Source organism: Callithrix jacchus, chromosome 11 (genome assembly GCF_049354715.1).
Source record: "Callithrix jacchus isolate 240 chromosome 11, calJac240_pri, whole genome shotgun sequence".
In the NCBI taxonomy this organism is placed as follows: Eukaryota; Metazoa; Chordata; class Mammalia; order Primates; family Cebidae; genus Callithrix; species Callithrix jacchus.
In genome coordinates, this window is record NC_133512.1 from 53,613,627 (window position 1) to 53,638,856 (window position 25,230).

Genomic DNA, 25,230 nt, shown 5'->3' on the forward strand with positions numbered 1-25,230 from the left:
TACAGTAGAGACAAACTGGGGGGAAGAGACCACACCAAGAAACCATGAATAAGTAATGATGGATTCGTACCACAGGAGGGTGGCTCTTGCATCCATCATCCACACAGGGTCATGAAGGCAGCTGACCTAGGCAGAGCCTATACCAGGGAAGTCAGCCCGATAGTCACATTGTGAAGAGAACTTTAGTTTCAGTGAAGCATCACTTGTCACATTAAGTTAATGTGATTCATTTAAATGATATTGTTTAGGGGTAAATTTGATTTGTAAACTTTGGGGGAGGGTTGTAAAATTATATAATAAGCTGTATCTCAAATATATTTAAAAAGCCTCAGTGACTTCTTATTACCCTTTAAAACAGAGTCAGTCACTTAGTAGGCCAAAAAGACCACACATTTTCTGACCCCTGATTAGCTTTTCAAGCTCATCTCTGTCGGTTCAGTTTTTTGTTGTTGTTATTGTTGCAAACATGAAGACCTCTGTCCTGTTCCTCACACAAGCAAAGTCAAGCTCTCTCCTGCTTCACAGACTTTAACACTTGCTTCCTCTGCCTTCCATCTTCCCAAGGTAACCAATTCTCAAGATTCATATCTATTCAAGTATCCCCTCCTCAGGGCAGACTGTCCTAGTCACTCACCCAAATAGTCCTCCCAAACCCCCATCATTCTCCAGATGTTTCCTTTTTTTTTTTTTTGGCAACATTCATTACTATTGATATTTATTATGACAATCAGCCCTCATTTTTCATGGATTCCATGGCTGCAAATTCTCATAATTTCTGAAATTTATTTGTAACCCCAAAATAAATATTTCTAGATCATTCATGAATAAGTGCAGAGTGGCAAAAATTTGAGTCCCCTGACGTTCCTGTTCCCAGCTGAGACAGAATAAGACTACATGCCTTTCTTGTTTCAGCTCGCATATTGTAAACACATATCTTTTTTGTAGTCTATTTGGTACCATGTTTTTTGCATTTTTTTTTACCTTGCTGTTTAGAATGGCCTCAAGCATAGTGCTGAAGTGCTGTCTAGTGTTCCTAAATGCCAGAGGGCTGTGATGTGCCCTACTAGAAAAATACATGTGTTAAGTAAGCTCCCTTCAGGCATGAGTTATTAGCTAAGGATCCAATATCAACGAACCAACAACACATATTAAATCAAGTGTCTTTAAGGAGAAACACACATACAATAAGATCATGTACTCATAGATGGATGGAAATGTTGTAACTAGAAGCTTGTAGGAACCAAATCCAGTATCTCCTTCAGAAGCAACCTGCATGTTCTGCACATGTATCCCAGAACTTAAAGCATAATACAGAAAGATTTTTCAAAAATTAAGTGTATTTCTTTTTCCACTACAAAATTCTTATTATATTTATTCTTTTTTTTTTTTTTGAGATGGAGTTTCACTTTTGTTATCCAGGCTGGAGTGCAATGACATGATCTCGGCTTACCACAACCTCTGCCTCCTGGGTTCAGGCAATTCTCCTGCCTCAGCCTCCTGAGTAGCTGGGATTACAGGCACGCGCCACCATGCCCAGCTAATTTTTTGTATTTTTAGTAGAGACGGTGTTTCACCATGTTGACCAGGATGGTCTCGATCTCTTGACCTCGTGATCCACCTGCCTCGGCCTCCCAAAGTGCTGGGATTACAGGCTTGAGCCACCGCACCCGGCTATATTTATTCTTTACAAATTACCAGAAGAATGAGAATAATCTTCCAATAGTTTTTGTCCCATGTTGATAAAGTAGTAATAACTTCTAATGGGCTAATTCTATGCATTCCATATTGTGTGTAATACTAGCAAACTAACATATATTAGATATAGGATAAGATAAAGCAATATTCTATATTCTAAAAAAAGAGTAAGTATGCACTAAATTGTGAAACAAGTTAAAAACAAACATAGATATCATCAAAGAAATATTGAAATTACTAAGAAAAAGAAACTTCTCTTTCTTTCCTGAGTGAAGTAACTGGCCCTCCCATAAATTCTAGTGAACCAGGCCTCAGTGTTTATTACTGAAAATGCACCAGCTCTGTGGAAATTTCTGGAAAGGAATGTTGCGGAATTGGCGATAGAGTGAAATGGCTTTCTCTCCTGTCCCCTGGTTCATTGACTTAAACTAAGCCCAAGACAAAAGTAAGAGGACGTCTCTTATAATCTGTCAGCTTCCTTCTCACTTAGGACCTTCCTTAAGGATTAAAAACTCAACTTTTAAACCAGAGTTCCCCTTTACCTCTCTGCCAGACCCAGCTACATTAAGGGATTTGATGGGTCACCAATCTAGGAGGGTTATGCATGAGATACTCAGCTTCCACCCACCTATGGAATTTAATTTATCCCTTTTTGGTTTGGCTTTCTTTTCTTCAATCACCCTCCTTTAACAAAGGCCAATGAGCTGAGTTTTGCTTTCTTCTCCTATGAGAATCATCTTTTAATGTAGTAATCCGCAGACCATCACAATGAAGTGTGTTTGTGTCTATGAGAGTGTGCCTGTATGTGATATTATTTCTTTTCTTTACAGTATTTTATGTTTATCTCGATCTGTAATAAATTAAAGTGGTCATGCTTTTCTCTAAGGATCTCCTCCACCTCCACCTTAGAAAGTCTATTTATTATGAAAATAGTTCCTTAACAGCAGAGAAAGACTATATCTTATTTATCAAGTCTGTGACAAAACCATTACCAATTTCTCTGAGGTAGGTCTCTCCCCATGCTCATTCTTCCTCCATAATCCTCTTAGATAATCTACCTAAAATATACCTTTCATTATGGCTTTTTTTTTTTTTTTTTTTTGAGACGGAGTTTCGCTCTTGTTACCCAGGCCGGAGTGCAATGGCGCGATCTCGGGTTACCACAACCTCCGCCTCCTGGGTTCAGGCAATTCTCCTGCCTCGGCCTCCTGAGTAGCTGCGATTACAGGGACGCGCCACCGTGCCCAGCTAATTTTTTGTATTTTTAGTAGAGACAGGGTTTCACCATGTTGACCAGGATGGTCTCGATCTCTTGACCTTGTGATCCACCCGCCTCGGCCTCCCAAAGTGCTGGGATTACAGGCTTGGGCCACTGCGCCTGGCCGGCGTTTCTTATACTACAATGTAAAGTAGTGTTTGCATTCTGTGGAACTCTAATAGGCATTTCTCAAAGACAAGAGTTCCGTGATTTACTATACCTATATAGTGTATGCATATAGAATATTTACCGTGTGTGTGTGTGTGTGTGTGTGTGTATGTATATGTATATGCAGAAAGTTAAAGTCAACAAGCATCTTTAACAAGTAGGTCTTTTTAAATTTATTCTTCTCGAATGAGCTGCATATATGGCTTGTGAAGATTCTCAGAGTGACCTAAATATGGGATTGGTTTTTACCCAAGCATACGAACAGAATAGTCAGTTTTTAAATTTTTCCCCCAAATTTAAAAACAACTATAAGTTGATAAAAAGAAAAGCCAAATTGAAGGTATAATAGAGAAGCCAGTAAACATAAAGCTAGCAGAAAGGCCAGGTGAGATGATTCTGCAGTAATCCATTCCAGATGAGGCCGTGTGTATTTACAGAAATACACGGAAAATTATGTGACATCAGTGGCATAATGCCAGTCACATGTGATTATTCAGTTAAATGCAGCTACGATTATTATTATGACTATTGTAATAATAATTGGGCTTCATCTGAAAACTTAGATGTAGTGAATTTGGAGAGGCAGTCTCATGAAGGATACAGAAGTAAATACTCTGGTCAATCAAGTTGCTATCATTTTATGAGGTGGAATTGTGGGAGTGTGCATTCATCATCCAATCAACTAATATGGAGATAAGAGGAATGCATAGATGTATCCAGGGGTTACTCTGAAACACAAATACTGCTGGTAATTTGATAGAGCAGTCATCAGAGGTAGAACATTACGCTATCACTGTTGTTCAGAATACTGAGGGGAAGGTTAGATGTCCTTTCTGCCCAGCCTCACTCTACATGACATCAGGCAAGAGGTGATGTGGCCCCACTTGAATATAGCTGTCACCTTTGTCATCTTCAGAAGAAAGTCTACACTCCATGGCATAGCATCACAAGGCTGCCTTTTTGCCTTTTGTCATTTGATCCCACTTTATCCCCAGGGCTGTCCTTTCATTATTTTCTTCCAGTCACCTTGTACCCACTGCTCCAGCCTCACTAAAGCACTTTAGTATCCAAATAAGAACAGCAACAATTACCATAATATTTAACAGTAATATTAGTAATTATTATTATTGCTACTTCTTTAATATTCTTACTCTATGCTTAGCATGGTTTTAACATCTTTACAACTACTTATTCATTTAGTCTTCATAAGAAATATACAAAATAGGAGGTATTTTAATCCCCATTTTAGAGATGTCTAAACAGCAGCACAAAGAGGTTAAGTAACTTTTCTAAATTCTCACAGATAGAGTACCAACTACCTCACGCGTCTACTCTGTTCATTCTGCTCGAACGCCCTTTCTTTCTCCCTTTACCTAACTAAACCTCCTTCAAACTTCTGCTTTTTTCAATATTATAGTTTCTTAAATATTTCCTAGTAGGATTTTTAAAGTTTAACCTCAGTTTTCTCATTATTATATTTCTAAATTATGGCTATGAATTTTACTGCTCAAAATCACTGCTAACTAAATATTTGCTATAGTATGCCTTCAATGTATATCTTTTTAAAAACCAGTATTTATTTGTTCATGTTATTAACTCAGTGATTTACTCAGTGCCTACCAGGTCCCAAGCACTATGCCAGGTAATGAGATACAGACAAAAAACACAGGGACCTACTCTCAAGGAGCTCATAGTCTGACAGGGAAGGAATGGCAATTCTATCCCAGTTGCATACTCACTGTGATTCAAGAGATAAAAGTTTTTTTTTTTAATCATTGTATTATTTATAGTATAGTGATACTTAACATTTATTGTAATAAATAATCATTTTAATGAAGATATTTGAAAAGTAACAAGTAATGTTCTTCCTTAGGAAAAATTGTTTCTTGTCTCTTTTATTCATAGCAAATTCAAATTATAATTCTTTTCTAGTAGCTAACAGTGAAAACAATCAGCTAAGACAGCCATCTTATGTTCTAACCCTGGCAGAGGATGTAAAAGTGAAATAGGTAATATTTATTGATTTCACAGTAGTTGCTTGAAAATGGAAGATTATCTTTCTAATTTGTCCAAAGTCATAAATCTCCAGTCACTTAGAAAATTTCATTCTCAGAGTCATTGTTAAAAGATTAGAGGACCGAGATGCATGTTAACAGCTAGGAAAGATTATACAATGTCAAGATATATTCGGGGCAAGTCAGTGATTACTATCAATCAAATGTGTATCGTGAAAGGTTCTTGGATGACAGCACCCAGGGTGGTGTCCAAGATCCACACCAAATTCAAACACACAGGTTAAGTTAGGCCATTTACCTGATCAGTTGACATAATGGAATTGAATTTTAGGACCCAAAAGTCGAGTACAAAAAGAATTTAAAGATAGATTCAATACAAGTAGAAGAAACATATGCCCTTTGAAGTCTAAAGAAAGGGACTGACCTGGCAAATACATGAACAGTATCAGGAACCTAAATCCTTCTGAAGCTGTACCAGGACCAAAATAAATATTAACCCAACATTTAATTGGAAGCCACTGAAACTTTCCAAACTAGATGCATTGATAAAACATCCAAAGACTCAGAATTTGTCTAGCCACTAAGCTACACTGCAGTACAGGAAAAAAAATTATCCAAAACCTCAGCAAACAGACAAGCTGAGTGGAATAATGAATGTCTTAATCCAGCCAAGAGTACATACTTCATTTCTGAGCATCAACTCCAGCATGTTTTGATGGATGGGAAATTTAATGTGCTAATATACAGTAAAAGGTAAGAGCTGGTGCTCAACAGAATTTATTCAGGCAATGCATTTTTAATATTTTTTTAAAGGATGATAAAGGAGAGACTTTTTTTTTAACTATACTCTAAAAGCAGCCTCTTTGAAAGGATGTTCCAAGGGACTAATGAACATTATCAAAGCAGCAAAGTTATCAAAGAAAATGAAAATGGCAAAATGATCCCTGGAAAAGCCAAGAAAGCAGGTCAGGGCAACTTTTGAAGAAGGAGGTTTAATGTCAATCATGGGGATAAATACAGACTGTAGAGGGAGAAACTGCAGTTTGGTAGAAAAAGTCACAAGATGAACAGAATGGGAAAGGGTATTGTTTGGGACCTTAACACTCCCAAAATATGCACTATCAAGTTTGTCCTTTAGCTGATCCCACTTCAAAAACTCAACCTGTTCAATCTTCAGGCAAAGTTTAAATAAAACCACATAACATTCATAGAAATATTAATTATTCAAATTACAAAGAGAACTGACAATGATTCCATTTTCTCTACATATGCTTTTTCATTTAACTGCAATGTTTCTAAGATCCTATGTAGAAAAGTTTCATTTTAAATTTGGATTTTTAAAATCATCGCTTCTCTCTTAGTATGTTAGGTGCTAGTGTCTCTCTGGCAATCATTTGGCTATGAAAAGTGAATTCATATAGACTTTCTATAGGCTTCCGGATGAGATTCATTTTGCTCAGTGAGCTAATTCCAGTATGACATTCTCCCTAGAATACAGAATTTCTTTTTAATATTTTATTATTGTGTTAGAAATGTGAATTCTTTGGCAGTAGAGTGTACAAAATGTATATTTATGTTGCCAAATTTTCTTGTTGTCTGATTGTTTGCTTTTGACCTTTTTTTCTGTTACCTTTTTGAGCTATCCTTTTTTTTTTTTTTTTTGACAGTCTCTCTCTGTTGCCCAGGCTGGAGTGCAATGACACGATCTCAGCCCACTACAACCTGTGTTTTCCAGATTCAAGTGATTCTCCTGCCTCAGTCTCTCGAGTAGTTGGAATGACAGGCATGAGCCACTACACTTGTCTAATTTTTTGTATTTTTAAAGAGATGGGGTTTCACCATGTTAGCCAGGCTGGTGAGCTCCTGAGCTCAGACTCCTGAGCTCAAGTGATCTGCCCACCTCAGCCTTGGAAAGTGCTGGGATTAACAGATGTGAGCCACTTCACCCTGCCACTATACTATATTTTTATCAATAAAGTATTATATTGCAGCCTTTTAAAAAATTTGATTTCATACTATTTCATAGTGTTGTTTCTTAGCACCAATTCTTTCTATGATTTGGAGGATACTTCCTTAGTTATTTAATTTACAAGCGGAAGTATGAGGGTATCATTAATCCGATTAAGACTCTATCATAAACTTCTCTGACTTGTTTAAATGATAAAAATGGGTCCAAGTTACCAAGTAAGTTTAAAGTAAAGATTTTGAAGGTCACCATTATTGTCAGAAGGGCCAAAAAAAACTACCCATCTCACATCTTTATCCCCTCTACACTTCTTCAAAAATTATAATTGTCAATAAGATAGAAAAAGGCCAAAAAACTCATTCTATTTACACTTTTCCAATAATTATCATTGTCAATAAGATAGAAAAAGGCCAAAAAACTCATTCTATTTTCAATATTTTCAAGACAGCATTTTTCATTTTTTTTACTTTGATTCTTTTATTAAGATAAAGGTCATTTTCAACTATAGTCCTGCAAAAGTGATTAGTAATTTTAAGAGATGTGACTGCTTCCTTGAAATTTTATGCTCATTGAGATTAAGAAGAGAAAGCCACTAGCCCATATTGTCAAGTTTCAAGCTTAACTGTCTAGAACACAACCAAGGGTTAGAATTAATTTGGGGTTTCAAAACATTCACAGTACAAACCTCTGGCCAGAAGTAGCATATTCATTACATGAGGAAACCTAGATGGGGGTGGGACAATAATTTTTATTCTCCTGTCTGAACCCTAAACTAGACACCCCGTTCTCTAACACAACCCTGGGAGAAAGAAGGGATTCCCTCAAATAACTGAACTGCCCCACCATCTCTGTAGGATGGGAAGTTTGAAATAGAACTTTGCAGTGATTTAGGGCATGACTCTTTATATTTTAGCAACATCTGGATTACCTGGAAGGCTTCTAAAACACAGATTGTTAGCCCCCCTATAGTTTTTGACACAGAAGGTCTGGAGTCCGGCCCAGAGAGTTTGCATCTCTAGTAAGCCCCAGGTAATGCTATTGCTGCTGATCTGAGGCCGCATGTTGAGAACCTGGCTTGGAAGAATTGTAAAGAAGTGCATCCCTCAAACCTGAACCTGTTGATCTGCTCTAATAATGGCGGGGACAGACAGTGGAGAGCTTTGAATGTCAGATTCCGGAGATTTCTGTAAGAGACTCAACAACATAAAATTTACACAATTTCTGGCACTCTTCTTATCACCTCATAAAATTTAAATTAGATATCACCTATGAAATACATCTGTGATATTTAGCCCTAGTCAGTCCTCAAATCTGTGCAGGTCAGACATGGTCCATAGTCAGGGCCCTGTCCTATCTCTTATAGGACCGAATCCTCCTTCTTTTCCCTACCACATCCCAGTTCCCATCACCATTAACAGATAACTGCCTCTGACTCCATCAAGGAAATGGGGACCTTCTCTTCTTCCTTCCTTCTCCCTCCACTTCCATGTGGCCAAACCTACCTGTAAGCATTTTTTCAGTCTTACCAGTATCCTGTCTCTTCTCCCTATCCTAAACCTGACATAGTCACTTGAAATCATCTTACTCTGTTGTTTTTTTTTAATTTAATTTTTATTCCAATAGCGTTTGGAGTACAAGTTGCTTTTTGTTACATGAATGAATTACATAGTGGTGAATTCTGTTCCTCCATTTTTTAAACCACATACCTTCCATTGGCTCCTCTTCAGGCCACAGATATACTCAGGTCTCTCAGAGAATATAATAATAAAATCCTTTCTTGGCCTGGCTTTCCCTGCTAGTCATCTCTCTATCCCTTCTGTTCACTGCCTCATGTCTGAAACACTAGTCTACATTTTTTGTGTCTGCTGTCTTCCTTTTTCACCCTGCAACCACTCACAATCGGTCTCCAGTGCTCCCCCAAAATTGTTCTCACTGAGGTCCATGTGACCCTCTTCTTACCTTGCCATCTGTTTATTTCTTGACATCTCTGGTGTTTAACAGCCTTTATCACATTCTTTAATGAACATACTGTCCTCACACCTCAGCACCTGCAGCATCAGCAGCTCCAAGATTGCATTCATAGCCTCTTCAGTTCATGTTCTATTATAATTTTCACCTTTGGAATAAATGACTGATCACTATCATATCTATATTTCTAACTTATCCTTTGCCCCTGAGCTTCATTGTTTCTGTCATCTGAATATTTGTGTCCCTCCAAAATTCATATGTTGAAATTGGTCCCCACTGTGATAGTATTAAAAGGTGGGAACTTTAGGAGGTGATTAGGTCATGAGGGCTCCAGCCTCATGAATGGAATTAGTACTCTTATACAAGAGGCCTGAAGGAGCTTGTTTGCCCCTTCTTCCATGTGAGGATGCAAGAAGAAAGCACCATCTATGAGGCAGCGAGCACTCACCAGACATCAAATGTACTGGTGCCTTGATCTTGGACATACCAGCCTCTAGATCTGTAAGCAATAAAGATTATTGTTCATAAGTTACCCACTCTAAGGTATTTTGTTATAGAACCCTGAATGGACTAAGACAAGTACCTTCAATCACCTTGTGGGAATTTCCAGGCACTTTGGTCTGAGCATGCACAGACCGCTGACTTCCTACCTTTAACCCAAGCCTGTCCATCCTGTCTCAGTCTCTGGCACCACCATTCTTCATTCAGATGCTTACGGCAGAAATATCAGAATCCTCACTGACTTTCTTCTCAAATCAGGTCCTCCGGTCACTGCATCTGGTGGATTTTATTTCTCAGATTTGTGTTCTCCTCTATAAGCTCACTGACTAAATTCTGGCTCACACCTGAATGACCAAACTAGACTTACAACTGGGCTTCTTGTCTCCAGGGTTGGTGTGTAAAAGAACACAGTCTTTGGGGTCACCAAAGGATGAATTTGAATCCCAGTTTCTCCATTTATTGACTAAGCACATTAGCAAGTTATTTAGGCTCTCTTGTGCCTATTTCTTCTTATATAAAATGGGATACTAACATCTACTCACAGGCTTACTATGAGCATTTAATGAACTAATGTATTTCAAATATTTAGCACAATGCCTGGTACACAGTATGACCTCAATAAATGTTGATCTTGGCTTCCCACACAAATTCATCTTCCATAGTATTCCAAAGCAAACTCCTTAAAATCAAATTTTGATTAATTCCCTCCTAAAATTACTTTTCATCACCTAGAAAATAAAAATAAATCAACACAATCAAGTATAGACCTATCTTTCTAGCCTCCAGCCTGATTCCCTAAATGGATCCCTCCCTTCCAGCCATTTGGATGAAAATGGCTGCTTGGATATTTGTTGACTCAGCTGCCTGGAATGCAGCCTGGTTCTCTGTTTGCCAGGTAAACCACTCCAACAAAGTTTCTGCTTCAATGTGGTCTTCCTGACAGTGGTTAATGATGAAACTTGGTGTGGCAGGGGGTGCTGTGGGGGTAGAGAGAGGGCAATGCAGTGTGTGTGTGTGTGTGTGTGTGTGTGTGTGTGTGTTTCCCGAGATGGAGTCTCACTCTGTCACCCAGGCTAGAGTACAATGGTGTGGTCTAGGCTCACTGCAACCTCCCCAACCAGGTTCAAGTGATTCTCCTGCCTCAGTCTCCTGAGTAGCTGGGATTACAGGCGCCCGCCACCATGCCTGGCTAATTTTTGTATTTTTAGTAGAGATGAGATTTCACTATGTTGCCCAGGCTGGTCTCAAACTCCTGACCTCGTGATCTGCCCAATCCCTTCATGCTAACCTCATTGTGCTAGAATCTGTAACAATTAGCACCCTCTTTTGAATCCTTGGCCTTTTTATTCTATCTCCCCTTCTCATTCCGGGTGAGGTCTTAGAGCATTTTCTTGAAATCTCTATTAGTACTTATTTCACCTGAACAAATCACTCACTGCTCTCTCCTTTCCCAATGTTTCTACGACTCCCCTGCCCCATGCTTTTGCCTCCAACCTCAGCCTTCTCATGGGAAGATATCTCTCCTGCCTGCCTCAGTGGAATCCTAGCTCTGCCCTAAGCTCACCACCTCTCCTAAGATCTCCTCAGGTAGAAGCTGTTCATTATCATATATTGTATTTCAAAATAGTGAGAGGATCAGCTTCTTACTTGCTCTCCAGTAAAATGTCCTGTTTCTTTTAAGCTCAGGCCAGCTGGCTGTATCATCCTCTACCTCTTTTGATCTCTCCTCCTAATTCACTGAGGACTTTGGTACTGTGATCCCTGTTTCCTTTTCCATCCCAGTCTAGCTGTTTTCTGGCCCACTCCAAAGCCCACAGCACACCAGCATCTTAACCTTTTATTTCTGCGACTTCCTCATTTGCAGTGAATTCCACCCTCACTAGACTTTAGCTATACACATGACCACTTCCTTGACTTATTTTTTAAAATCACTTAGAACTATTTCAGTTGTGAAATGCTAAATCCAAGCAACCCACTTTCTAACAGTAATCTCTTACATTACTAATTTTCTTATTCAAATACTTCTTGCATCCTTGTTCTTTGATCTTATAGGGGCATCCAATCCCTTGCTCGCTTTACTTTCTCCTGTCTGTTTTTATTTCCTTCCTGCCCCAGCTTAGAATCCTTAGCCTATAATAACATCAGAAGCTTTCTCGTACATATCTCCCAATTCCTTGCTCTATTGTCCCTCCATCACACTCTGGTTAAGGTTCCTGGCACACATCCATCTAACTGTGCCCCTCATTCACGCCCATATTCCCACTGCCACACTTTCTTGGAGGAAATCAGTCCTGAAGATTGAAGTTGCTAAAACATTCTGGTTTCTGACCACAACTGGACCCTTCACACTGCCCAGAGTCCATCTCTGATTCCCCAATCAGCTCTTCCTATTCTCTTCTGTGATCAGCTGAAATCTGCTCCCTTCAGTAGCTCCACTTCCCACTCAGCAGAGTATTTAACCTACTAGAGCATTAAGAGAATAGCCAGCAAAGCAGAGTTTGCTCTGCTTTCCTTCGCTAAATCTACACACGGACACACACATGATCCCATCCTTTCCTGCTCTTCTATTACAACAGAAGAGATGTTGCTCAGATTTAAAATTCGCTTCCCTGCCCATGCTATGGATTTATTCATGGCAACATTTTCACAGCCCTTTCTCTACCTCACACTTACAGATTTTTACTCTCCTTCACTGGCTCTTCTATGAGAGCAACATCCATGAGCTCTCTATAATCTCAAGATAAAAAAAAAGAGGAAAGAAAACATCTAGTTTTTTTTAGTGCTTTCCTGCTTTCCCCTCATTCTTTAATGCATTGTAATTTGTGTCCCACCCCCAACAAACGCCAAAGACACTGCATTTGCCATGAATCTTAGTGGCTTCTGAGTTGCTAAATACAGTGAACATCTTCCAGTCCTGATGTTCCTGCTCTGAAGTATTTGCCATTATTACTAATTCTCTTTTCCAGGTTTTAAAGGATTTTTTATTATAGAAAATTTTAAACATATTCAGAGATAGAGAGACTAATATCAATCACCCAGCTTCAATAATCAGCAAAACATGACCAATGTTAGTTACCTACATTCACAAGCTCTCCCATTTTAGTTACCTATATTCACAAGCTCTCCCATTCCCAACTGCTTATTTTGAAGCAAATCACTGATATTATTTAATTTCTTCTGTATTTCAATGTGCACCCCTAAAAGGTAATACCACTTAAAGTGATCATAAAAATTACTAAAAATAGTAATTCATAAATATCATCAAATACACAGTTAGCATTTGCATTTCCCTGGTAGCCCTCTGAAGTTTTTCAATTGATTGCTTGTTTGAATTAAGATCTATGTAAGATCAATATTTTGAGATTCACTGAAATGTCCCAAATTTTGTTCTGTTTTTTTTTTTTTTAATATATTGTTTCCATTTCCAATTTGCCCTTGATGAAAAATTTTGGTTTTATTACAGAAACTAAATCAGTTGCCCTGTAGATATGCCAGCAATCTGGGTTTGGCTGATTGCATCCCTGTGATGTTATTTAATATTTTGCATCTGTATCCTCTAAATTCAGAGATCTGGAGGATTGATAAGATTCAGATTTGATTTTGGTGGTAAGCCTACGTCAAAGGTGGTATTGTATATTTCCATAATTATGAAAAAGGTTGTTTCTATTTTTACAATATTATCAGCAATAATCATTGCCTAGATTATAGTGTTTGCAAAATGGTGATTTTCAATTTCTTTCTTCCTTTTCTTTTCTTTCTTTCTTTGACTGAGTCTTGGTGATTTTCAATTTATTTCTCTCTCTGTCTCTGTCTCTCTCTCTCTCTCTCTCTCTGTTTCTTTCTTTGACTGAGTCTAGCTTTGACGCCAGGTTGGAGTGCAGTGGCGCAATCTCAGCTCACTGCAACCTCTGACTCCCTGGTTCAAGCAACTCTCCCAAGTAGCTGGGGTTACAGGCACGTACCACCACCACCAAGCCCAGCTAATTTTTGTATTTTTAGTAGAGATGGGGTTTCACCATCTTGGTCAGAATGGTCTCAATCTCCAAACCCTGTGATCCTCCTGCCTCAGCCTCCCAAAGTGATGGGATTGCAGGCGTGAACCACCATGCCCAGCCCATTTCTTATTCCTATATTAGTTGGAATTCTGTAAAGAAAAAGGTCCCCTCATCAACAATTTAGTAACCTTGAAATACAATTAATATAGAAAAGACAGAATAAATGTTTGATTCTTTCATTTACTCAGTGGTTTTCAAAATAATAAGTGTTTATCTAGTGTTCTCCATAGGTGGCCAATGAGATCTTTTATTAGTTTGTTTTCTTCAGTGCGTTATGAACTCCTCAATCTATTACCCTTATTGATGTTCTCTGGGCCAACAGAAGCTTACTCAACTTGGCTTCCAAGTCCTTTGACAAAAACTTTGTAGTGTTGGTACAATCTTTGCTCATTGTTGCAATAAAATAATCTCAGTTTATTTTATGCACTTCCTGCTCCCACCTAGAATCAGTAATTTCTTCCGGGATCCCTGGTTTCCTTGAGTGGAACTCGTGTTTGGGGAGCACATTCTAGGCACCAGGAATGTCATTGCTACTGAATTGTCACTGTTCCTAGATCTTTTTGGTGGACAGAGCAGTGAATATGTTTCTTTGATATTGAAAGATAATACACGCCACGAGTTCTTATGATACTTCCCACTCAGATTCGGGATTACTACAGAATTGTTACTTAACTGCATGTATCTTTATTTCCTTTCAACCAAGCTGATAATCTCAGTTCTTAATGACTGAGTAATTTAAATTAAATTACTATTGGTAATTTAACTTATGATACAAATACAATGGTATCAAGATAACCATAACAAATATGACAACCAGCAATATAAGTACTGGAAGTAGTTTAGACTTTTTTTCTTTTTTATAGTTTAAAAAATCCTTAAAATATATCCCTTTAGGAATGCATAACAAACATACAGGGTTTTAAGGTCACTTCAAATCATTCCTTAATATAAGATTTTACTACCAATTTGAAACACATTAAGGTTGATTCATGTTACTTTAAACTTTTTAGGAATCAGTTTTTAAATTTATTTCATTTTCTTTTATAATTATGTACAATATTTACATGGTTCCAAAATCAAATGTAAAAATAAGGTATATTCAAAGAGGTCTAACCACTGTTTTTTTATTTTAGCTTCCCATCTTGCTATAGGTAACTTTTTTGTTTATCCTTTCAACTTTGAAGCATATATTAATATAATTATAAACAATGATAATATACTCTATGAACTTCTCTCCACTTTGCTTTACTTATTTAAAAATGTATCTTAGGGATCACTCTATAATAATACATAGAAGTCTTCTTCATTTTCTCTTATACCTGAATAATATTACTCCCTTGGGTGAGGTATCATACTTTTGATTCACATAGCACTCTATTGACAGAGATTTTTGAGTTGTATTCATCCTTTTGCTATTCAAGTATCCTTTCAATGAATTTCATTCTGCATATGTCTTCTTTCTTATTTTTGCTAGTATATCTTTGGCACAGATTTCTAGAAGTAGAAATTGTTCTGTTAAAACATGTATTATTTTTAGATAATGCTAAATCCTCTTCCATAGTGTTGTGCCATTTTGCATTTCCAATGGCAATATATGAGAACAGCTGGTTTCTTTTGGCCTCATCAGAGAGTATGTTGCAAAACTTAGATTTTTGTCAATGTGATTGTTTAAAATAGGTTTCTCAACTTGGTTTTGATTTTAATTTCCCTTATAAATGAGTTTGTATATCATCATATAGTTCAGAGCAAATTCTATCCTCTAGACATGCTTTTTTCCATTAATACCCATGAAGCTGCAAAGAAAATTCTAATTTGTCTTCTATTTCCTGGGTTACTTTTTTCATCTCCCTTTTCTAGTTCAATTTCTCCTGTTTATTTCTAAAGTATTCCTCTTCCTCCAGATTGTGTGTTAGTGTTTCTTTTAAAATCCACTCCTGAGTCAGGTGTGGTGGCTCATACCTGTAATCTCGGCACTTTGAGAGGCCAAAGCAGGCAGATTATTTGAGGTCAGGAGTTTGAGACTAAACTGGCCAACATGGCAAAACCATCTCTACAAAAATACCAAAATTAGCCAGGTATGGTGGTGTGTGCTATGTAATCTCTGCTCCTAGGGAGGTTGTGGCAGAAGAATCACTTGAACCTGGGAGGCAGAGGCTGCAGTGAGCCAAGATAGTGACACTGCACTCCAGCCTGGGCGACAGAGTGAGACTCTGTCACAAACAAAGAAACAAATGAATGATATATCTACATACATCTATATTGATATAGATATATATCTCCACTCATTTGTGAAGATCACGGCTATTCCAGTGCATACATGCTGCTTGGAGGTCTCTCTCTTCTTCTGACCCACATATCAAACTGCCTAATGGAGATCTTGAAATTCCCCTCTCAGGCACCTTTAGCTCAACATGTGGAAAGCTTTTCCCCAGCATGTCCTTCCCCTGCTGCTCTCCAGTGCAGGAATGCTACAGCTCACCAGCTGCCCAGGTCATAAACCTGGGTTCTCTGCTGATGCCTCCCTTTCCTGTCTTCCTTCTATCAAATCAATCACCAATTTCTGTGGCTTTTATCTGTTAAATGGTTCTCAAATCCATTTACTTCTCTCCATCTCAGACTACTGGTTTAAGTCACTGTCATTTCTTTCTTACATTACTCTGCCTTCCTTTCAGGTGAGCTCTGCTTTTCTTCTTGCTCTCAAGCATGGCAAAAATTACCTTTAATTTAATTTAATTTAATTTTGAGACAAAGTCTGGCTCTGTTGCACAGGCTGCAATGCAGTGGCTTGATCTCAGCTCACTGCAACCTCCACCTCCCAGGTTCAAGCAATTCTCCTGTCTCAGCCTCCAGAGTAGCTGGGACTACAGGTTTGTGTCATCATACTTGGCTAATTTTTGTAAATTTAGTAGAGGTGGGGTTTCACCATGTTGGTCAGGCTGGTCTCAAACTGACCTCAAGCAATCCACCTGCCTCAGCCTCCCAAAGCGCTGACATTACAGGTGTAAGCCACTGCGCCCAGCCAGAATTATCTTTTAAAACATAACATAGGGTCATTTACCAGCTTAAAAACCTCCAATAGCTCAAAATAAAAATAAACAAGCAATCAATGAACCAAACAGAGAAACAAACAACCCAAGTCTCAAATCATATATTTTTATAGATACATGAAAGTAAGTAGACACTACCAAGCTCCAGCACATAGACATGAAACGGATCAAAGTTTACCTCTGGGGAGGGGACTGAGATGCAGGCAATGAAGGGGATGTTGTGGATGGGGTTGGGGCTGGTAGAGGAGGACTTCAACTTTATCATTATTTAAATTGTTTGAATTTTTTATAATTAGAATGTTTTCAACTATTACCTACATGTTTAAAAATAAGTAAAATGGACTGAGAAAGTAAGCCTTAACTACTCTGAGGCAGACTGGGCTCACCAGAAGGTATATGAATTTCCAATGCCAGGTTGCCTGGAAGAGGCTTTAGTGAGAGCTGTTCCCAGGGAATGAGAAACCATCCTCTGCCCTTATACATTATCTGAGAATTTCAGTTGACATATTCTTACCTTTGTGGTCCACAGTTTGACAGTCCAGTCAAATGATGATGTGACAAACAGGTGAGAAAAGTCGATTGGGCCCACTGCCATGTGGCAGTTAATTCCTGTCACTGGCCCTTGGTGACCTTCGAAGACCTCACCAATACCTGCTTTGCTGTAGGAAGAACACACATGAGCAGAATTCCAGTGACATGGAATCTGCAAAGCAGTGATTGCTTAAAAAACAAAACAAAACAGAAAAACCCTCAACTCTGCATGATTACTTCTCCATAATTTAGAACAACCATACACCACCAAAATGAAATAACTTTTACAAGTATCCTGAAAGAAATTGTTTGCAAACATGTTACACTATTTTTATTTAAAAACAATGTAATCTTTTTAAAATACAGAATTTAATATCAATATTTATTATTTAATTCTTTTTGTGGAATTCCTCAAAGCCTATCATTGTTGATGCAGTTATATTAATGAAAACAAGTGCAGGAGCTTTTATATTTATAAGGCTATTTTATTCTTGAGATAGCATTTTGCACATGGCCTGCTTTATCTCCTTTTGGGAGGCCTGTTGACTATTAAACTCTATCCATCCTTGAAGAAACAATTGTTTATTTTTTTCAAGAAAATTTCTTAAATTAAGTTGACATAGCTAAAGATGTAACACTTTGTGGAAACCCTTGTCACCATAAAATAATACACATAATTTAAATATAATATGGAGAAAATGATGTTTTCTCTTTACTGAAAACAGAAGCGAGATTTACAAATCTACTATAAATTCCATATGGGCAGGTATCTTGTCTTTCTCGTTGCCAGGTGTCTGTATACAGTAAGTGCCCGATAAATATTTGCTGCATGAACTAGCTAAGAAAAAGAGACAAACTTATGTCTCAGGTCTTTTTAAAACAGAAGAATATTTGAGAAATAATGATAGACATTAAAAAAATTACCCACAGACATATTTTGCTTATTTAACTAAGCTGGTATTATTTGCAGCCCTCTATTATCACAATATTCTGCATGCAATCATACACAATTAGGAAGATGTGAGAAAACATACCAAAAATGTTGTATTTAAAATATTCATGTGCACGAGGTTACAAATATGACAAATAAATATGTAGGGATTGTAGAATCTTAATATTATGTCACTAAGAATAAAAATGAGTTCAGTTATTAAAACATTTGGGCCTCTGGAGTACCAATAAATGTCAATGTGCTTAGCAAAATTTGGAATCATGAGCAAAGTGCTGCAGTGCATGTTCCATATAACAGGCACTCAAAAATCATGCCCAGTGAAACTGCTAACAGCAGTTCCACACATGATCATTTAAATTTGTTCTAATGAACTCGAGGAACTGATCTTTGAAGTGGCCCCTGGTGAGACTCCACTTGCTCTTAACAGCATCCTGAAAGGGTTTATAGGGTGCAAAATGAGGACCTTGTTTAATTTATGGAAGTGGATTTGCACCTTCTCTATGTTAGGTGAAAAATGGCAATCCCCTGCTTCTCCCCCATAGACCTATTATGACCCATTTACAATGACTACAAAGCCAATGCCTGCTATGTTACAATTTTACTAAGGTCTGTATTTTATATTTCAGATGGATGGACCAATGTAAAAACAACATTAAGCTTGTTGTAAAGAGATTTGTGGTGTGTGCTGTAGGGACCCTTCTTTTGAACCACAGTGCATATTCTGATAGTGTTTTAAAAGGATGATAACCACAGAACAAAAATGTTCATCATGTAAAATGTTATTCACTTTATATTAATGAAAAAATCTGGAAATTATCAATGACTGTATTCTATAGCCTTCGTAGACAATTAAGGACCTAGGTGAAACCATGGGTTAAATCAACTGAACCTATGCCCTGCTGATTCTTTCTTTTTTTTTGAGATGGAGTTTCACTCTTGTTACCCAGGCTGGAGTGCAATGGCGCGATCTCGGCTCACCGCAACCTCCGCCTCCTGGGTTCAGGCAACTCCCCCGCCTCAGCCTCCCAAGCAGCTGCCCTATTGATTCTAATACACATATGGATAAAGCTGTGACTCCATGTCTGGCCCTACTAAATTCTCTGTGCCTCTCATGCCACTTACAACATTCTACTCATGTTCCAGATACTTGTGTATTTTATCTTTCCCACTGTCATCAGTTCTTTTGAAGAGAGAAACCAGATCTACATGATGTCTGCAGGCCTTGCAGCACCTAATAATGCACTTTGCTCAAAGTAGGCATACAACAAATGCATTCATGAATGAATGACTTTAACAAATCTTTCTATGCTTTGATAGAACTTTAATGTGTGGTTTTAGCCAGCTTTTATGAAGGACGGTCATTGGGAATGGACTGTGAGGCATATCTTCCTAAGTCACGTGAGGGGGCAAATACTACTTGTTTCTATGTGCTGAACAGCAAGAATGTCACAGCTTGTATAGTCTGAATGGAAAAACTCACATAGCTGAGCCATGGATGCTTGCTATTTCTAAAAATCACAAAAGCACAGGGATATGAACTTAGAACAATTTGCAGTTCCTCATTAAGTCTTTATAGTCTGGGATGAGTGCAAGAGATGAAAAAAATCAATTGAATAAGAACTACTGAAGTAAAAGAGGAAGTAAGCACCAATGTGAACCTAGTGACATTTTCAAAAGACGTGAGGCCACCTGCTAAGTATTGAATGCAATTTTGCAATCTGGTCCAAACTATTGGACTCCACTTTATACTGACAACTCTCTTTTCCAGGGGCATTGTTAATCTCTCAGTTAAGGTAGAGTTCTTATCACCTGGGAACTGCACAGTGGTTTGTGTGACTCACTCTGTTCTGGCCCCTCTGGGAGGAACAATTCATACGAATTATATTATATATAGTTTCTTTATACCTCATTAGATTTTTTAGTTTCTCACTTACTATGTCCTAGGTACTGGACAGGAAATTAAAGATGAAATGGAAATAATGTAATAAGAGAAAAATGGCAGATGAAGGAATAAACTAAAATATGATTCATGCTATTGTAGAAGCATAGGAAAAATGTATGAAATAGTAAACTTGACAGCCTACAGTTTATCCCACTTATTCTACTTTAACTTCCTCCATAGCACTTATCATCCTAAACTATGTATTTATTTCCTTACTAGTATTTTACCCTCAACTAGAATATGAACTCTAGGTCTATCATGTTCTTTACTGTACCCTTATGATGGTGCCTGGCACATGTAAGTTCTTCATAAACATTCCTTGGAAGAGTGAATGAATAAAATAAATGAAATTCTATGGGACTTAAAGGTGTGAGTGGTTTTCTTTGCTCAAGAGTCAGGAAAGGTTTCACATGGAATGATCTCTGTGCTGGCTCTTGAATGATGAGGAGGAATTAACCAGGCCAAGAAGGGAGAAATGCTAGACCTGGTAAAATAAGCTGAGTGTAGAAACTCACTGAGGCATGGAGGGATAAGAAGTACTTGTGGATTATTATCTCTGATGGGCATGTGGCTAGACTCTGAAGGTATGCAGAGAGGCTGGGAAGGTGCAGGTGGTCTATTATGAGAGTCTCAGAAGCTTGAGCTTTTTTCTCTCAAGGCAGTGTGAACCACCAAAGTCTTATGAATAGCTAATGGCCAGAGCAGATGTAGCTCTTTAAGATAATGAAGACTTGAAGTTGTGCTTTCTATTTTTTCAGAGATGCCTTTCTCATAATGCAAGGTGGTTAAAATCCAGAATACGATAACAGACTTTTGGAAATGAGGAACATGTCATCAGTAAGGAAACAGAAAATCACCTTCCATGACGACAAGCTGTGTAGACTGTACCTTCCTCGCTGCCAACCACAAAGTTATTGACGTCTCCCGTTGGGAAAGCCATTCCGGTAACAGCAACAGGCTTGGACTTATTGTACACCAGCTCCATGCTCTCCTACCAAAACACGGTGTGGTTACATTTCCATCTGTCAACTCCTTGCCATGCCAAAGATAGCACGGAAAAATCATTTGGCTAAATCGTCTGTTTGCTTTTCACACAGCGTTACAAAAGACCCTGGCTGTGCCAGAAACCATACTTTACTGCCCCTGACATTCATGCTTCTGTGGATCTCTGGTTTCAGGCCGGCTGGATTTCATCAGCATGTGCTGCTGCTTCTTAAGTCAGGCAGAGATGACAGGTGAGAATTTTGAAACTAATGGTGCAGAAACTAAAGATAATACTGTAATGGTTACACTTGTCAGCTCCAGACTTTAATAAAACACACAATACCCTTGTATTTACAAACATTTTCAATATCAATTGTTCGTGAGAATACACATGTATTAATATCAGATGTACTAAGCACATTTGTCAAAGCAGGAGTGTGTGTCCTCCATGGACTAAAACCAGAAAGTTGTCACTCAAGTCATAAAAAACAGATTTCAACAGGGACTAGATTTCATGCAGGGCAGCCATTGGGTGAATAGGCTCTAAGCCTGGAAAGAACAATATTTAAATCAGTCTTTAAAATAGCAAACAGGAGTCTTTATTTTATATATTTTTTTTAAACTTGAGAATTAAAGAGTTCTAATCTTAAAAGATATACTGCTGAATTAAGTTTAATGACAGAAAAGAGTAATTATAACTTATATCCCTGAGTATATTTGGCTATTTACATCAAACAGCCTACTTTGAGTGTCTGAAATAATTTTTAAAAATATCATTAAGTTGCTTGAGCGTTTAGTCTTTCTCGTGCAAATAAACTGGACCATTTTGTCCAGGGAATCCGTTAAATTGAAAGCACAAGCTAACAATCTAAGCAGCACAGATCATTCTGATCCTGTGATGTGCTCAAAGTTTGTGATATCCACACACAGGGAACACATCAGCATCTGGGCTAAAGGAGAGGATGCTGTGACTATGTCATACAGAAAACTGGATTATCCAATGATCTGCTTCAGCACTAAAGTTGGCAGCAAGGAAGGAAAGGTCTCTTTACTCATTTGGAAGAGAGAAAGACCAGGACAGCTGTTAGATGCCCCTACTCTTCCCTGCCATCATGGAAGCCATGTCATGAAATTCTCCATCTTTGTATAGACACGGGAGTCTGTGGACATGCTAAAACTAATACAAAAGGACCTAGAGCCATCATGTGCCTGGTTTTAACCCAAACAGATATGTGTAATGAGCAAAATGGGCAATTAAAAATTCCTAAATAGAGGGTTTGCTCTTATGTCTGTTTATAAAAGAAAACAACACATTGCTGAGGATTTTAAGACAAGGCCATAAAATACCCATAGCTCCAGGCCTCTATAACGTTAAAGATCAGCAAAAATAGAGGAACTTCAGTTGTAAGCAGCTTATTAACACTCTCTCTTTTTTCTCCCTAAAATATTATTTTTAAAACTTAGTATTCTTTACATCTGTATTTTGTGGAGATTTAAAGGAGTTTCTTTCTTCATAGTTTCCATATTTCCTTGTGTGTGTGTGTATAATAATAATTATTATTATTTTTTGAAGATACAGGTCTCACTCTGTCACCCAGACTGGAGTGCAGTGGTGTGATAATAGTTTACTGCAACCTTGAATTCCTGGGTTCAAGCAATTCTCCTGCCTCAACCTCCCAAGGAACTTGGACTGCAGACATGTGCTACCACACCCAGCTAATTTTTTAAGTTTTAGTAGAGAAAGGGTCTTGCTGTGTTGCCTAGGCTGGTATTGAACTCCTAGGCTTAAGTGATTCTCCCACTTCGGCCTCTCAAAGTGCTGGGATTATGGGTGTAAACCACTATGCCCCATCTCTTTATGTATATTTTGAAAATTTAACTTCTTCTAAAATTGTGTGACAGACATTCTAGGGAGGTTATCCTGGGAAAGAATATAGAAATGTTAACATTGAGAATTATCTGCTAGGTATCGTTTTACAAGTTTCTTCATGTGTCCTTACATTTTTGTCAAAGGCTATAACAGTGACTGCTCTGTGGATTTTGGTTGGAGGAGAGTGAATACTGTTTTTTTCACACAAAGAAATGTGGGGAAAGTGCATATGTATGTGTCCACGTGTAGATGCGTTGTGTGTGTGTTTGTCTACGTACATGGCTTGCAAGTTACATTTAGTTGCCTCCCTTTGACAGCCTCTCCCACTTCTCTTCCTTTGTTTGGTTCCCACTGTTGCAATCAGTAGTGGTTTGCAGACTTTGCAACTTTTTCATTTTTGACTTCTCATTTACTGAACAAAGAATGACAGGAGCCATACTAACAAACATTCCAGAGGGGAAAACAGATGGTTTGATAAATTCTTCATACACACAGGCTGTTGTCTAGGCTACGGATACAAGCAAGGGCTTGGATTTCTGTTTTGCTGGGATACCTTCCCTCCATGCAGGTACCCATAAGGGATTGCTCTGCTGAGCTCCAACCTCGTTTGCATCTGTTTAACAATGCTGTAGGGTAAGTTCAATTCATACCATAGGCCAACTTCCATAATTACTATGATTTAGAATGGATTATTTCATTTTCAGTTGAAACTGACCTAAGGATTAATGTATTACAATAATTACATGATTTGTAGTAAAGGAAATGGGTTTTGGCTCCAAGAGAAGATTGCTGAAAGCAAGCACCACTCTTTCAAGTACATCCATTGGTTTTAGCTCCTCTAGGATGTGAGGGTTTGGCTTTTAGGAACTACGTTCCATTAAGTAGGTATCTCTTTTAACCAGGATGCTGTTATGTGTAGGGAAAAACAAACCCACCTGTGGAGTTGAGAGCATGTCCAGGCTCCAGGAACACATTTTGCCATCAGTGGAGACAGTGATGAGGTTATGAGCATTCTGGGTCCCAACAACATTTACACAGTACACGGGATGCTGCAAAAATATAAACAAGGAGGATCAGACACAGATCCAAGAGGAAGCGCCTACATTTGAGTGTCAAACACATTACTCTAAAACAAGGATTAAAGACTGACATAATCCTACTGTAATACAAGCCTCAGGTCATTTGCTGCTTTTGATTTAAACCTGATTTCTTTCTAAAAGCTCTGGAAGCAACATACAATAGTGGAAATATGAAGCTTCACCTTGCTCAGTCAGAATGCAATGCAGTGGAACAGAAGGAAGCTAGAGCAAATGAGGTTTGATGGAGCAGAGGCAATGCAGGGAGGTGAATTTGGATTACTTGAATAAGTCTCCACTGCATAGGTTGGCTTCTAAGCTCAACAAGAGTGATGGAAAAAGACAGTCTTCAAAACAGTAGAACTATTGACTTTTGGAAAGAATATATGTTACTAAATGTGGAGTTTAATGCATTATAGTCACAATGCCAAATATTTGTTAACATTCTTTATAAAAAGCGGTTAATATTCATAACCATTTTAATTTGGGGGAGAGATACTGGTGGTGAGATTATTGGCACAATGTACCTAGTGAGATAAAATCGGTTTCTTTTATGTTGCTGCAAAATCTAGGATAATGATATATTTATTTTTCAAAATACCGTTTGCAGTATTATAGAGGCTTAGATATGGCCAGGGCATTGAGGAAGGTCATTTATACAAACTAGGAACCATACACAAGATGCTGTAACTCTCTGTCATACTCTAGTGGATTATCCCACTCTTCAGAATTCTTAATGGTAGGCTAAAATAATTTGTAGTCATTTATTAAACACCAAATGGAAGGTTAACATGAGCAGAACCTACAACAATCTGTGTTAGATTTCAGGCATTTCAACCATCAGTTGCCAAACCACACTTACTCGGTGCTTCTTTGTGCAAATAGCTGACAATATAAGTCTTACCCTTGATGAGTTACTGTCCATAATACCTAGCCACAACTACAACGAAACAATATTTAATACTGGAAAGTTGATATTGCATAAAGAATGGTTCCCAAACTATTATTATCATAAAAAATGCTGGTCAGAAGGGGCAGAAATAATCATCTAACATAGCTTCTTATCTGCCTCAACCAAGAGGTGGTCCAAACTCTGCTTAGACACCTTTCTTAAAGGGCAGCCAGTTTTTGCAGTATTTTCTGGGGGAGGTTTTTCTTCCACTAATGGGGAAAAAGAAGTTCAAGGAGATACTTTCAGTGTA

The 25,230-nt window shown here is 38.1% G+C and overlaps 1 protein-coding gene across 12 annotated transcripts in view; it reads right to left on the reverse strand.

Annotated features, from left to right (window-relative positions):
• Window positions 1–25,230, reverse strand: part of DYNC1I1 (dynein cytoplasmic 1 intermediate chain 1) — a 331,611-nt gene that overhangs the window by 37,365 nt on the left and 269,016 nt on the right. For all 12 annotated transcript variants that reach the window (XM_078342739.1, XM_078342738.1, XM_003733588.5 and 9 more), the window contains 3 exons: window positions 23,888–24,001; window positions 20,956–21,089; window positions 17,188–17,332 (listed from right to left, as the gene is read on the reverse strand). In XM_078342739.1, coding sequence (XP_078198865.1) covers window positions 17,188–17,332; window positions 20,956–21,089; window positions 23,888–24,001 — 393 coding nt within the window. The remainder of the gene's footprint in view (window positions 1–17,187; window positions 17,333–20,955; window positions 21,090–23,887; window positions 24,002–25,230) is intronic.